The sequence below is a fragment of the Macaca nemestrina genome, chromosome 9 (assembly GCF_043159975.1).
Source record: "Macaca nemestrina isolate mMacNem1 chromosome 9, mMacNem.hap1, whole genome shotgun sequence".
Taxonomy (NCBI): Eukaryota; Metazoa; Chordata; class Mammalia; order Primates; family Cercopithecidae; genus Macaca; species Macaca nemestrina.
Window position 1 is genome coordinate 130,763,731 of NC_092133.1, and position 14,613 is coordinate 130,778,343.

General features: G+C 46.6%; 1 protein-coding gene and 1 pseudogene across 5 annotated transcripts in view; one reads left to right on the forward strand and one right to left on the reverse strand.

Moving 5' to 3' along the window:
- The window catches only part of LOC105490617 (optineurin), a 47,026-nt gene extending 38,226 nt beyond the window's left edge, over positions 1–8,800 (reverse strand). The window contains exons 1-3 of one of the 5 annotated variants that reach the window (XM_011756424.3): positions 7,770–7,957; positions 6,165–6,277; positions 95–245 (exon numbers count right to left, since the gene is read on the reverse strand). Coding sequence is in view for 1 of the 5 variants with exons in the window: in XM_011756419.3 (XP_011754721.1) it covers positions 8,461–8,515 (55 nt within the window). In the remaining 4 variants the exon portion in view is untranslated. Of the gene's footprint in view, positions 1–94; positions 246–6,164; positions 6,278–7,769; positions 7,958–8,460 lie in introns of those variants that run through there. The other 4 variants (XM_011756426.3, XM_011756422.3, XM_011756419.3 and 1 more) reach the window with 4 other exon arrangements.
- LOC112428172 (small nuclear ribonucleoprotein G pseudogene) lies at positions 3,345–3,539 on the forward strand (annotated as a pseudogene).
- Positions 8,801–14,613: the final 5,813 nt, after the last annotated feature.

Here is a 14,613-nt window from a genome sequence, read left to right on the forward strand (position 1 = left end):
ACTATATCTCAAAAAACTGTTTTTAAAACTACATTTTGTTTCTTATATTTTTGGTTAAGAAGAAAGGGAGAATTAACATTCTTCAAATGCTTACTATGTGCGGACTCGGCACACCAGGCCTGTCACTGACTAATCTTCATTAACGCTGAACCAGGCAGCTGTTTATAGGTGAGGAAGCTGGGTTTACAGAGGCGTACAGCTCATCCAAGACCAGGAAGTGGCACCACCAGGTGTCAAAGCCACACCTTGTAAAACAACATAGTTATTATACTACTGAGTAGTTAGGCCTTCATATTCTATTTTTCAATGCATACTGAAAAGACTAAGATATCTTTACTTATTGCATGGTCTGAAATTTTTTTACACATATCACTTTGTTTTGTAGAGGGGTCCATGTGGACAGAGAAATGCAAGACAAATGAGTGAATCTCCACCATGCTTCTGTGTTACCTACCACCCGGGTAAACATCTTCAGCACAAATTTCCACCTTCACACTTGGTGAAAATGATGTATTTTCTTCAAGAGTTGATGGGGATAGATCATAAAGCAATACATAGCAAAGGCAACTCCTCCCCGCTAACACTGTATACACGTGGCCTACACACCCATTCCACAAAGATCAAGAGTGGCCAAAGTCCAGAGAGATGCCTGAAAAAGCATATTATTACTTCCAGGATGTTTACTGTTAGAAGATTGTTTCTGTTTTTTTTGAGAGATTCTCTCTCTGTTGCCCAGGCTGGAGTGCAGTGGAGCGATCTCAGCTCACTGCAACCTCCACCTCCCAGGTTCAAGTGATTCTCCTGTCTCAGCCTCCCAAGTAGCTGGGACTACAGGGGTGAGCCACCATGCCTGGCCCATTTTTGTATTTTTAGTAGAGACGGGATTTCACCATGTTAGCCAGGGTGGTCTCGAACTCCTGACTTCAGGTGATCTGCTGGCCTCGGCCTTCAAAAGTGCTGAGATTACAGGCATAAGCCACTGTGTCTGGCCATTAGAAAATAATTTTAAACCCATCTATCCAACAAATAGGTATCAAGCAACAATGCACACTGTACAACTGTGATCAGGCAGAAAGCCACAGATGCACAAAAGGGGTGAAGAGAGAACCTGGAAGCGAGCATCCCATTTCTAACTGGGGAAAGGCATTGGTCTCTGTGAGATCCATCAGCCACTCATGACGATGGAGCCTGTGTGACCCCCGAGTTGTGGAGAATCCATTACACAAGATTTCAGTCCCTGGAAGATAGAGGTAAGAGAACTGCCTGTTTCTGACATGTAACTGCGTCATAATATCTATGTGTGCATTTAATAGCCATCAATTAAAATAAAACCAAATGTACCAATGTGGTGTTGCATCCTTGGCCACAGGAGGCAATACCTTGGGCTTTCTGTAGATCTTCTGGAAGCAATACCTGATAACCTCCTTTTGGTGCGAGGAACTTGTAGGTAATCAGAGACAGAGCTACCTACCACACCCTGTGACAGGGCAGCCTGTGCCACTTCTTCCTACAAGAGCTAGCACCAAGAGGGTCATTCTCATGTAGTCATGTAACGAGGGTGATGGCAATTTCATGAAGCAAAAAACACGGATAAACCATAGGATTCATTTTTGAACCTTTTATATCTATGTTGCACACACCCACATTCATTTAGAAAACAGGTATAATACAGAAGTGTTCCTTAGCTTAGCATTAGGTGACTAGAACAGACTGTTTTTCTTCTCCCCAAAATAATCTGAATAGACTATCAGTTTCTAATTTTCTGTAAAATTCATTTTTTTGGTACCGAGAATCATCTCATTAAAATGGGGTTTTACTGAGTAAGTGTTCCTACCTATTTTGCAGAGGAATACTAAAATTCTGGGTAATAGACCTAAAAGAGAAAATCCTTGTCATATGTATCATTTACTTGCCAACATTTAATTTTTCTTAGGTATTCAGTGATTATACTATATTTTGCAAAGGCCATGAAAATATTTAACAGATTTTTTTTTAAAAAAAGAATCTAAGTAGATTTTTAGAAATGTGTTTGGTTGCATCTTATTATATGCACAAATTTCTCCTTTATGTTTTTTCTGAAAAGGAAAGGAAAGGAAGGGGAGGGGAGACGAAGAGAGGGGGAGAAAAGAGACATTTCTTTGAAAATTGTTAAGATGTTTATCCTCCATGAACTTTTTTTTGTTTTTCAGACAGAGTCTTACTTCATCGCCCAGACTGGAGAGCAGTGGTGTAATCTCAGCTCGCTGCAACCTCTGCCTTTCAGATTCAAGTGATTTTCCTGCCTTAGCCTCCCAAGTAGTTGGGATCACAGGCATGTGCCACCACACCCGGCTAATTTTGTATTTTTAGTAGAGATAGGGTTTTGCCACATTGGCCAGACCAGACTGGTCTTGAACTCATGACCTCAGGTGATCCACCCATCTCGGCCTCCCAAAGTGCTGGAATTACAGGCTTGAGCCACTGTGCCGGCCCCTCCATGACCTTTTATACCTCCACCAAGTCTATAGACACCACCATAATAAAGTTAAAACTGGTTCTAGTTGTTACATCAGTGTTTCTGACTTCTCACGTTGCCCGGATTTTATAAGGATATGGGGAAAAAAGCAGGGTCGTGCTAAGGGAGGCCACAGAAAAAAGCATTTGTACCATTAGCCAGATGTGAGGCCTTAGGAAGTCATATGACCTCTAGTGATATTTATTGATTCATCCAGCAAATGGTAATCTTTATGTTGTTGCTTTCAGCTCAACAACACTACGAAAAATATTCTTTAGTTTCTAGAAAGACCACAGTCTAAACCCCACCCTTCAATGCATGTACACCAAGTATCACCGGCAGGCCAGTCACTCTCACGAATAGCTATACCTGTCCTAATGACAGCAAATTCTGTGATATCCAGTATTGTTAGAAAAAATATTTTGTAATTCAAATGTCATCAAACATAAGAAGTTAGCATATATGGTAAATATAAGCATGTAAACACTTAATACCAAAATTTTACTAAAAGTAATTTAATTGATACCAGGTGCAGTGGCTTATCCCCAGCACTTTGGGAAGCCACGGTGGGCAGATCACTTGAGGCCAGGAGTTTGAGATTAGCCTGGCCAATATGGTGAAACCCCATCCCTACTAAAAATACAAAAATTAGCGGCAAAGCTCGCGCATCGGCATGGTTAATGCCAGCAGCCACTGCACCTCCTTCTGGCTGACTCGCCTCCCGGCCCTGCGGTCGGGCCCCTGGTCACCCCGCACTCTCCCTCCTTCGTTTCTTGAAGATCTCGAATGTCACCTTTTGTTGAACATCTCGAATAGCATCATGTTCTAGACAGATGGCTAGAGCGGACTTATGGACAAGAAGTTATCACTGAAATTAAATGGTAGCAGACATGTCCAAGGAATATTGTGGGGATTTGATCCCTTTATGAATCTTGCGATAGATGAATGTATGGAGATAGTGACCAGTGGGCAACAGAACAATATTGGAATGGTGGTAATATAAGGAAATAGTATCATCATGTCAGAAGCCCTGGAATGGGTATAAAAAATGGCTGTTCAGCAAAGAAACCCATGTCCTCTCTCCACAGGGCCTGTTTTACTATGATGTAAAAGTTAGGTCATGTACATTTTCATATTAGACTTTTTGTTAAATAAACTTTTGTAATAGTCAAAAAAAAAAAAAATAGCTGAGTGTAGTGGTACACGCCTGTAGTCCCAGCTACTTGGGAGCTGAGACATGAGAATTGCTTGAACCTGGGAGGCAGAGGTTGCAGTGAGCTGAGATCATGCTACGGCACTCCAGCCTGGGTGACAGAGTGAGACTCTGTCTCAAAAAAAAAAAAAAAAAAGTAATTTCATTTTGGATGACTCAACGGGCACTTCATAATTCTTAGGTTATCTTAGGGCATCACTATGAGCTATCACTGTGCAGTGCACATATGAAATATCTATCGGTGGAATGCCAGTTACAGAAAGCTTCATTCTCTGTTTTTAACATCACCTTGAGCTATGTTCAACTGATGAAAGACAATATCCTTGCACATGTCTTCGAAGGTTACAGAAACTGGAACTAAGCCATTTATTCTAAGATTCTATCTAATAACAGAGTTTCCCATAATCAACTGACCTAGATGTGAAGTATGTTCTTTCTAAGCAAAAGTGATATTTAATGATGGAAGGATGAATTAATTGAGCACAGGATTTGTCAAGATTCCACCAATGAGGGAGACTGAGGACTGCCTAGTAAATGGATGGTCAAAAGCAAGTCCCCTAGATTTTATTCGCATATCTGCTATCTCAATTCCTGACTCTGTGTGTGTGTGTGTGTGCATGTGTGTGTATATACATTTAAATTCCAGAGATCAAGTAATTATAGTCAAGACTTGACCTTGTAAACACCAGCATAAATCTGATTCCTGAGTGGGCCTTAGAGATGATCCAGACCAACATATTCAATGCAAGAATGTCTCGTCTGGTTTCGATGGCACATGATCCTATAGAGCAGGCTTGAGTGTTTCAATGAACACAGCACAAGTGCAGTGACCTTAGCAGGCACTGTCTATTCCACTGTGGGATGGCTCTAGTGGTCAGAAAGTCATTATGTATCAAATGGTACCTGCTTTACACTGACTTCTCCACAGTGGACATTGGACGAGGTACAAGGTTAGGCCCTTGCCCTGGTATGGCCAAGTCTTCAAATTTGTTAATGAAGTATTCATAGGTTCAATCCCTACATGGGATAAATGAGTTTTAAACAGTGAAAACTTGATTTTTGACCAGAGACAAGAGTTGGCTACTGGCAAATTCTATGAAGACTCTGGGTTCACAAGGGGGGGCGAGATTCTAATATTGCGTCAACTAAATCCTTCATCACCCTGGAAAAAGAACTTAGAGTATGCATCCTACTAATTGGGTAAAAATAGCTTCATCATTACACACTAGAAGGGATATTGTGACTTTGTATTTTAGTAATATACAGAAAATGGCAGCAGCTTTAACCTAGCTGCCCAAGGGAATGAGGCTTCATTCTTCCCAGTCCCCTTTTCCCCAAGTCTAATGGGTCACCAAATGCCATCACCTCTACCTCCTAAATAATTCTTTTTTTTTTTTTTTTAATTAAGACTCAGTCTCACTCTGTCGCCTAGGCTAGACTACCGTGGCACAATCTCAGCTCACTGCAACCTCCGCCTCCCTAGTTCAAGCGATTCTCCCACCTCAGCCTCCCAAGTAGCTGGGATTACAGGCGCATGCCACCATGCCCGGCTAATTTTTGTATCTTTAGTAGAGACGGGGTTTCACCACTTTGGCCAGGCTGGTCTTGAACTCCTGATCTCAAGTGATTCACCCGCCTCGGCCTCCCAAAGTGCTGGGATTACAGGCATGAGCCACCACGCCTGGCCCTCCTAAGTGTTTCTAAAATCCACTGCCTCCTCTCCATCCCCACAGGCTTAGTTCAGGCCCTTATCTTGTCTCTACCACAGCCACATTGACCTCCACAAAGGACAGGGGTTCTGCCTATTTTGTCCACTGCTGTATCCCCAGGACTGAGAACATTACTTGCCACATAGAAGGGAGGGCTCAGTAAATATCTGTTGAATATATTTTAACAGCCTCCTAAATGACTGACTTTCAGCCCTGTCAATTTCAGTCCTTTTGCCCTCATGGTTTCTTTTGCAATATGAGGTCAGTCCCCTGAGTCCATCCTTCCCGTACAAGGCAGACTTTCAGCTTCTTAGCAAGATAAATGTGGCCTTTCAGGGCCCAGGCCCAAATGACCCAGCAGAGTCACCTCCTGCCACCAAAACACTCATACCCAAGGCACGTTAAAGAGCTCGCGGTTCTCTGCATTCTTCTGTTTCTGCGTCCTTGCCTCTCTTCTGCCCTCTGCCCGAAATGTCTGGCTCCCCTTGTGTCCTGGCAAACTTCCACTGGACAGATCAATGTTCAGCTTAAATATGATGTCCTGTGTCATATGAACTGTTCCCTACCCGAGCACCCAAGAACACTCTGCATTTCCACCTCCTCCGCCCACTCTGAAATTACTGCTATCGTTTGCCCGTGTACTTTCTCTCCATGTTATTCTTACTAGAGACTGGCACATAGCAGGTTTGCAGTAAATGTCGAAATCAATTGAAAATATAGCATAATGAGGTATTTTTAAGTGTAATACCTGTAAAATGCTTTCTGCTGTGTAGGTGACAAACTCAGCATGCTAGTGTTGTTAGGAGTTTCTCCACAGTTCCACGGCATTCACATCCAGATTCTCGAAATCCACTTTTCTAACTTATTTGAAAAATTACAAGTGCTTTTTTTCTGTCACTGCAAAGTCATCTGGGTATCACTTCGTAACACAGATGCTAATAATCCTCATACACATGTCAAAGTGGTAACAACCAAAGCTTTTAAAATAATTTTCTTTCTAAATGAAATATTTTTTTTAAAGAATTTAATATTTTTCCTTTTCCTTTGGGTTTTCTATTTCATAAATTCCAAAGAACATATATCAAATATGCCAAATCTCTAAAAAACAGAAGGTGTATTTCATGGCCAGAATACTTACACGCGTCTACCTAAGGGCGGGAGTTCAGCAGGACATAATACAGTGTCCAGTTGCCTTCCAGAATAAAGTTTGGTTTTCCGGAGATGGGAGGCGGGGGAGGTTAGGTTAGTTATATTCCTAGCATAATATGCAACCTAAAGGTTAATTTATAAAAAAGAAGCTGCTACTTTTACAGTGTTGTACATAATATATAAAGAACACCCAAAATTGGCCCAGTGGAAAAACAGATCAGTTATGCCAGGACTTAAATCAATGATCGTCCTCTCTCTAAAGGTCACATTTAAACTTGCCTTGTCCACTCCAGGGCAATCCCTGGCCTTGGCGTCTGCCCTGGGACCTCTCCAGCCCCTGCCCTAAAACTGCACCTGTCCTGGGAGGCAGCCTGGCCCCGCTAATTCTTCTCTCCCTGGGTCAAAAGAGCAAGGTGGGTTCTTCTGTTCACACTGCCTGCACCTTGCTAACCAGCTCCAAAGGCTTCTGAGGTTCTCACATTGCCTTACTTTTCTATGCTTTCATTTTCCATTTCATCCTTACAAACAGTTCCATGGTGTACATTTCCATACAAGAGTTTTCCTGGTGGTGGAGGCCAGGCCGGAACCTGGGTTTCATTTTCTTTGAGCGATGTTTACTGCCTGTAGCTTATACATTTCGATGGCAAAAACAATTCCTTTGGGGTTCTCGGCCTCATCAAATATTCTCTCTATATAGAGTGTACAGACTCTCCTAGACACAGTAGTCTATGTGGATTCCGACCCCCTTAGAAAGGGGTCACTCTGTGGTACGGACCCTGGGCACCTCATTCAGCTCAAGTAGTGGTCCCACGTCTCCCACAGGTGTGTCTGTAACCACCTCCCCCTTATGGCCAGGAACTGGCTGCGGAATCCTTCCCAGCCTGCGGGAGGACGTCACCTCCAAGCCTCCGGGTGATCTGCAGAGGGGTTACCTGTGGCCGCCAGGCCGGCCCTGGACGCTTCTTGGACCCACTCTCTGTTCACTACCCACCCTTTCCCACCAGGTCAGGACCCGCCGGGGCCTGGGGATCCTCCCAGGGCAGCAGTCTCGCGGGAGGGCCGCCCCACCCCTCGCCACCCTCACCCCGACAGGCTCCGGGCCGCGGGGCAGGGCGGCGGGAACCGTTTTCAGGCTGGAGAAGAGCCCGTCGGGAAGGAGCCGCCGCCCCCTCGCCCACCTCTGCAGCCTCCTGCCCTGGCTCACCTGCCGCCCGGCTTGGCTTCGCTCAGGGTCACTGCTTCCTTGGCATCGTGCCGCCTGGAGAGAGCTGCCGACCGGGATGGGACGTTGACCAGGGAACCTGCCGGGGGACGGCGGCGCCGGCGGCGGCGGCTGGGGCACCAGGGCTTGGGGAGCCTCGGGCTGATGCGCGGCCTCGCGACCCCGCCCAGCGCCGCTCAGCTGACCGCCAGCAGCTCCCTGCCCGCGCCGGGGAATTTCCCGGGCCCCGCCCCCAGGCCCCGCCCACCCCAGGCCCCGCCCCGCCCCTTTCCTGCGTCCTTCCCCAGCTACCCACCCTCGCGGTCCGTGCGGGGTTGAGGCTGGGACCCGGGTGAACAGGGACTACGCCAAGGCGTCACTGTGACGGCGTTAATCAAAATAAATCATTAATCAAATCCAGTGTGCGGAGTTGGTCTTCCCTGTGTCTTCCCCGCAGATCCCTTAGTGGAGGCTAGAGCCGCAGGGGGGTCGCTGCCGCCCACAGAAAGGAGAATCCCAGGCATCCTCGGAGGGAGGCCTCCATCTGTGTTTTTTAAAAAAACGCTTACATCTAGACATAGTTAACTGAGCATACATAGCTTTCCACCCGTTTTCGCTTTAAAATACACTCAAAAAGCAGAAAGCCTGCAGGATGCTTCTTGGGCTCTTGTTACCGAAAACAGGCTCCGCTAACCTCCGGGTGCTCCAGGTGTCCGGCGCCGGGATTCACGGGTGCGCGGGGATTGCATCTGGGAAGCAGCCTCTCTGGTGTGGAGGAGGGAAGCTGTCCCCGGATTAGACAGTAGGATGACAAGGTAGGAGGGAGAGCCGCCCTGTGTGCATCCCGAGCACCCGGGCAGCGCCTCAGGGACGCGGTCACCCACACGCGCGGCGTCCGATCGCGAGGTCGACGCCTGGGCCAGGCGGTGCTGCCGGCCCCGGGACCCTCGTGCAGGAGGAATAAACAGAAATGAGGACGGGGACCCAGGTGGCCTGGGAGAAGCCTGGGGGCAAGTTCGTGCCTAAACCCAAGAAGGGCGTGAAATCCGGGAAGAACTAGATTTACAAATGGAGGCGCTGGCACCGCCCAAATCAGTGAGAATAAGAGCACGTGGTTGCGCATCCACGCTGCTCACTGGCAGGAAGGAAACGCAAAGGAGAGAGAGAGAGAAAAACAAAAGCAAAAAAACTCTAATCTGAAATAGAAAAAGGCAGATGCGCCCTCTACTGGTATCTCCGAAGGATTCCGCTTCACTGTCTGGACCTCCCGCTGCCTGACCAAGCCTGACCCTCAACCCTGCTCCTGAGGCTAACCGCAAGAGCAAGGCAGGGAAGCAAGCAAGTCAGGGACTGCCCCAGACCCAATTCCGGGCCCTCGAGTTGGTGTGGTGTAGGAGGGGCAGATGAGGCTAGAGGCTGCTTTATAAGGAGTGAGCCTGGGGGTGGGAGTGGGGAGAAAGAGAATTTAAAAAAAAAATTTTTTTTTTAAATCAGTGGAGGAGGGCCAGGCGCGGTGGCTCACCTGTAATCCCAGCACTTTGGGAGACCGAGGCAGGCAGATCACGAGGTCAGGAGTTTGAGACCAGCCTGGCCAATATGGTGAAAGCCTGTCTCTACTAAAAATACAAAAATTAGCCAGGCATGATGGTGCTCTCCTGTAGTCCCAGCTACTCGGGAGGCTGAGGCAGAAGAATCGCTTGCCGGGGAGGCAGAGCTTGCAGTAAGCCGAGATAGTGCCACTGCACTCCAGCCTGGGTGACAGAGTGAGACTCTGTCTCAAAAAAAAAAAAAAAAATTCAGTGCAGGAAATAACTGATCATTCGTGAAAAGGGTTTGGAAAAATATATACAGAGAGAAATGGAATGACGTTCTCTAATTTTTGTTTAACTACTGGGATAATCCAGGCAGAAAAGATGGCGTCACAGCTGTACCCTGGGATCGGCGGAAGAGAGTCCCTCCGGGGCCTGTAAGGGGTTCCTGGGGGTAAGTCGTACTTCACTAGGCTCCTTTTACTATTTAAAACCCTATAGGTGGGCCACAGTGGCTCACACCTGTAATCCCAGCACTTTGGGGGGTCAAGGCAGGAGGATTGCTTGGGCCCAGGAGGGAGAGGCTGCAATGAGCTGTGATTGTACCACTGCACTCCAGTTTGGGCGAGAGGGAGACTTTGTCTCGAACAAAAACAAAACGAGAACAAAACAACCCTATGAAAGTGAATTAAAATGAGCATCAGTGAAACTATGAGCCAAGGGAAGGAGGTCACCCGCAAGCTGCCCATGACTTTGGTGTGGGAGGCTCAAGGTGAGTTTCTGGTAGAGAAAGCAGTCAAAGTTGTTTCCTCCTGAACCCTTGCTCCCAGTGGTGGGGTGCGGGGATGGGGGGTGCCCTGAGGCACTACACACACCCATGCACACACACTTCCCCCCCAGCCACTTCTTAGCTATAGGACCTTGACCAAGTTACTTCATCTTACCCTTCCTCATTCCCTTTATCTGTAAAATGGGGAGTATAGTACGCTCCCAAATCCAGAAAGTTCTAAGGACCAAACCTTTTTTCCTGACCTGACCCAACTGATGGAAAACTATTTACAGTCTTTATTTAGATCCCTTGATGTGATTTTTAAATTTGTTTTGTGAAGGAAAATCGATTAGTCAATAGGAGAACTGCGTCAGACCCTGTCAGGGTGTTATGTGATATAAATCCCATGCATTGAATAGCCTTTTGAAAATCCCCAAAATTCTGGACTCTAAAGCAGGGCTTGACCCAAAGGTTTTATTTTATTTTTTGAGGTAGAGTTTTGCTGTGTTGCCCAGGCTGGAGTCAAGTGGCATAATTTCAGCTCACTGCAACCTCCACCTCCTGGTTTCGAGCGATTCTCCTGCCTCAGCCTCCAGAGTGGCTGGGATTACAGGCATGTGCCACCACACCCAGCTAATTTTTGCATTTTTAGTATTGATGAGGTTTCGCCATATTGACCAGCCTGGTCTTGAACTCCTGACCTCAGGTGATCCACCCGCCTTGGCCTCCCAAAATGCTGGGATTACAGGTGTGAGCCACAGTGTGCAGCCACCCCAAATTTTTAAATAAGGCATTTGGACCCACAGCCCTCACCTAAGGATGCTGAGAGGATTAAAGAGGAAATATGTATTCAACACCTAGAAAAATGCCTGGCACATGGTGTTTGTTGCTGTTGCTTGTGTTAGAGCTGGTGCTGTTTCTTAGCCTGGATCGTCCCGTTTGGTGACTCCATCCTCCTGCACACTTCCATGGGTAGATGGAATCTAAATGCAGTGAAAACACTGAAATAATAGCATGCTCTTAGCTGATTTGCTGATGTGGTTTTGTGGTGGGTAAATGTAGAGCAGTGTGGGAGGGTGTTTAGTGAGATCCTAATCCGTGTTTGATGTTCCTTGTGTTCCTTTCCACCCCAATCTCCTCTGTTTGGAGTTAGCAACGAGTCCCTTCGGGCTTCCTACCTTCAGGAGTGTTGGCTGGACTCCTGGCAACAGCTCTTAGAAGTACAGCCTTTCTTCTTGTCTTTTGAGAAAGCCTGATCTCAATATATCCATGATCTACCCCAGATGTCCCGGAGGAAGAGGAGCCAGAGCTGGGTGGGGTGGAGGCTTTCACAGCAGTTGGAGGGAGGAATGACTCCCCCGCCACCAGATTGGGAGGAGGAGTGGGATGGTGGTCTTATGAGCCTCAAGGACTCAAGCCTTAGTCCCTGCAGCACCCAAACAGACAGCAAGCTCTTGGGTTGCACCTACTGGACCTCGGGAACCTTCTGCAGATTCTGCTGCCCAGGCTTGTCATTGGCAACAGCAGAACCTGTTCCCTAGAAGAACCATTTGATAATGAGGGTATCAGTGGCAAGGTTGCTGGGATGAAAAATAAATGGCCCTTACTTCAATGGGTACCAAAAGCCTTCCTGGAGTTTTGCGTGGCCTTAGAGAAGGAGACCTCCCCTCTCCAGACCCCAGTGGTGCCTGAAAATAGGTTTCCCTACACCCCTGTAGAACTGGGTTTAAAGAAAGTAAAGAGGCCTGGGGCGGTGGCTCACACCTGTAATCCCAGCACTTTGGGAGGATCATCTGAGGTCAGGAGTTCAAGACCAGCCTGGGTAACATGGTGAAACCCCATCTGTACTAAAAATATAAAAATTAGCCAGGCAGTAGTGGTGCGCGCCTATAATCTCAGCTACTCAGGAGGCTGAGGCAGGAGAATCGCTTGAGCCTGGGAGGCAGAGGTTGCGATGAGCCAAGATGGTGCTACTGCACTCCAGCCTGGGCCACGGAGTGAGACTCTGTCCAAAAAGAAAGAAAGAAAAAGAGAGGGAAGGAAGGAAGGAAGGAAGGAAGGAAGGAAGGAAGGAAGGAAGGAGGGAGGGAGGGAGGGAGGGAGGGAGGGAGGGAGGGAGGGAGGGAAGGAAGGAGAGAGAGAGAGAAAGAAAGAAGAAAGGAGAAAGGAAAAAGAAAGGAGAAAGAAAAAAGAAAAGATATGTAATATTTTTATATGCATCTGAGCTGGTAGACTAATATTCATACTTGCTACCCCAGATGCCAAAGACTACATATGCTGTGACTCCATATGCATTAAATGTCCAGAAAAGGAAAATAGAAAAAGACAGAAATCAGACCAGTAGTTGCCTGAAATTGGGGATGGCTTTGACTGCAAAGGAACTCGAGGGGATTTTGGGGGGATGATGGAAATATAAGAAATCTGAATTGTAATGATGGTTTTACAACTTTTTAAGTATAATTGACAGCCATGAATCATACACTTACAAATGGGGTGAATTTTATGGCATGTGGATTATACCTCAATAGAGCTGTACAAACAACACCAAAAAGAACACGACCTAATAATTATGTCCAATAAAGCAGGGGTCCCCAACCCCTGGGTGGTGAACCAGTACTGGTCTGTGGCCTGTTAGGAACTGGACTGAACAGCAGGAGGTATGCGATGGGTGGATGAGCATTATGGCCTGAGCTCCGCCTCTTGTCAGATCAGCAGCTGCATTAGATTTTCATAGGAGTAGGAACCCTATTGTGAACTACACATGTGAGGGATCTAGGTTGTGTGCTCCTTATGAGAATCTAATGCCTGATGATCTGAGGTGGAAGCATTTTATCACAAAACCACCCCCGCACCCACCACCATCCATGGAAAAATTGTCTTCCATGAAACCAGTTCCTGGTGTCAAAAAAGTTGGGGACTGCTGCAATAAAGGGTGTGCCCCGCTCCTGTGAGGCCACTGGTGTGGCTGCTGCATGAATCATCTGCCCTGTGGTCGACCTGGGTCTGGGCTTTGTTTTCAGCTTTAGTTTGATTCAGTTCATCAACAGTTCCAAATACTCCGAGGATGAGTTCCTTGGAAAGTTCAACAGAGAGTTACAATATGACCCAGCAATTTCACTTCTGGGTGTACACTCCAAAGAACTGAAAATGGAGATGCAAACAGGTGCATCTCTATGCCTCTAATAGATTGCTTTCCTTTCCCTGAAATCCAGCATGAAAGCAACTCCCTGTATGTTGTATGGCTGAAGGTGTGTGGCTGAAGCCTCCATCAGAATGAGGCTCTGGGATTAGGGTCCAACCTGCAGCCTCAGCCAAGTACCTAGAGCCCCAGGGACAATGGCTCTGCTTTGAGACAAGCCAGTTCACGGTGTGTGTGCTGTGCTCCGCTCCTCCTTCCTCTCCTTCATTCCATGTTTTTTGTTTGTTTGCTTTTTGAGATAGCATCTTACTCTGTCACCCAGACTGGAGTGCAGTGGCATAGTTGTGGCTCACTGCAACCTCGAACTCCTGGGCTCAAGCAATTCTCCCACCTGAGCCTGCCAAGTAGCTGGGACTATAGGCATGCACCACCACGCTGGACTAATTTTTATATTTTTTGTAGAGATAGGGTTTTACCATGTTGCCCAGGCTGGTCTTGAACTCCTGACCTCAAGTGATCCTTCCACCTCGGCCTCCTAAAGTGCTGGAATTACAGACATAAGTCTCTGTGCCCGGCCTGCCCCATGTTTAAAAATCTTGAAATAGGCTGGGCGCAGTGGCTCACACCTGTAATCCAGCACTTTGGGTGGCTGAGGTGGGCAGATCACGAGGTCAGGAGATTGAGACCCTCCTGGTAAACATGGTGAAACCCCATAGCTGGGCATGGTGGCACACGCCTATAGTCCTAGCTACTAGAGGCTGAGGGAGGAGAATTGCTTGAACCCGGGAGGTGGAGGTTGCAGTGAGACGAGATCGCGCCATTGCACTCCAGCCTGGGTGAGTATAATAATAATAGTAATAATAATCTTGAAAAGTAAACTCATTGGTAAAGAGCCAGGTATTTACCCCTTAGGTTATGGTTGGCCCTCTGTAAATAATAGATAACAATGCTGCTTATTAATTACTTCCTATGCCTTTCCCATTAGAACCTGTCTAATCCCTGCCGCCTTTTGTACCAAATCAAAGTAGAGCACAGATGAAATGTTAAGTCTTTCCTTCCTCGTTTTGCTATAAAACTGTTATAAGTTCCTGCAGCAAGATTTTCTGTTTAAGTATTAATTAGCCAGAGCTGGTGATTTGGGAAAATAATCACTGTAATGCACCACAAGTCCTTGTCATGATCTGAAAAATACTATCATTATCTTCTTTGCATGCCTGAGGAGTGAAAAATGGCCTGGCTGTCTAAGTTTAGACATAGTTTTAACTTCTTCTTTGGAATAAATAATTGATCAGTAGTAGGAAAGTACAAGTGATTTGTCTTTTTTCCATCTCACTTATTTATTTATTTTTTTCCAAACAAAGGTGTCTCACTTCTCTGAAAAAGTGCATGGTGGCGTAAGGGAGGACACAA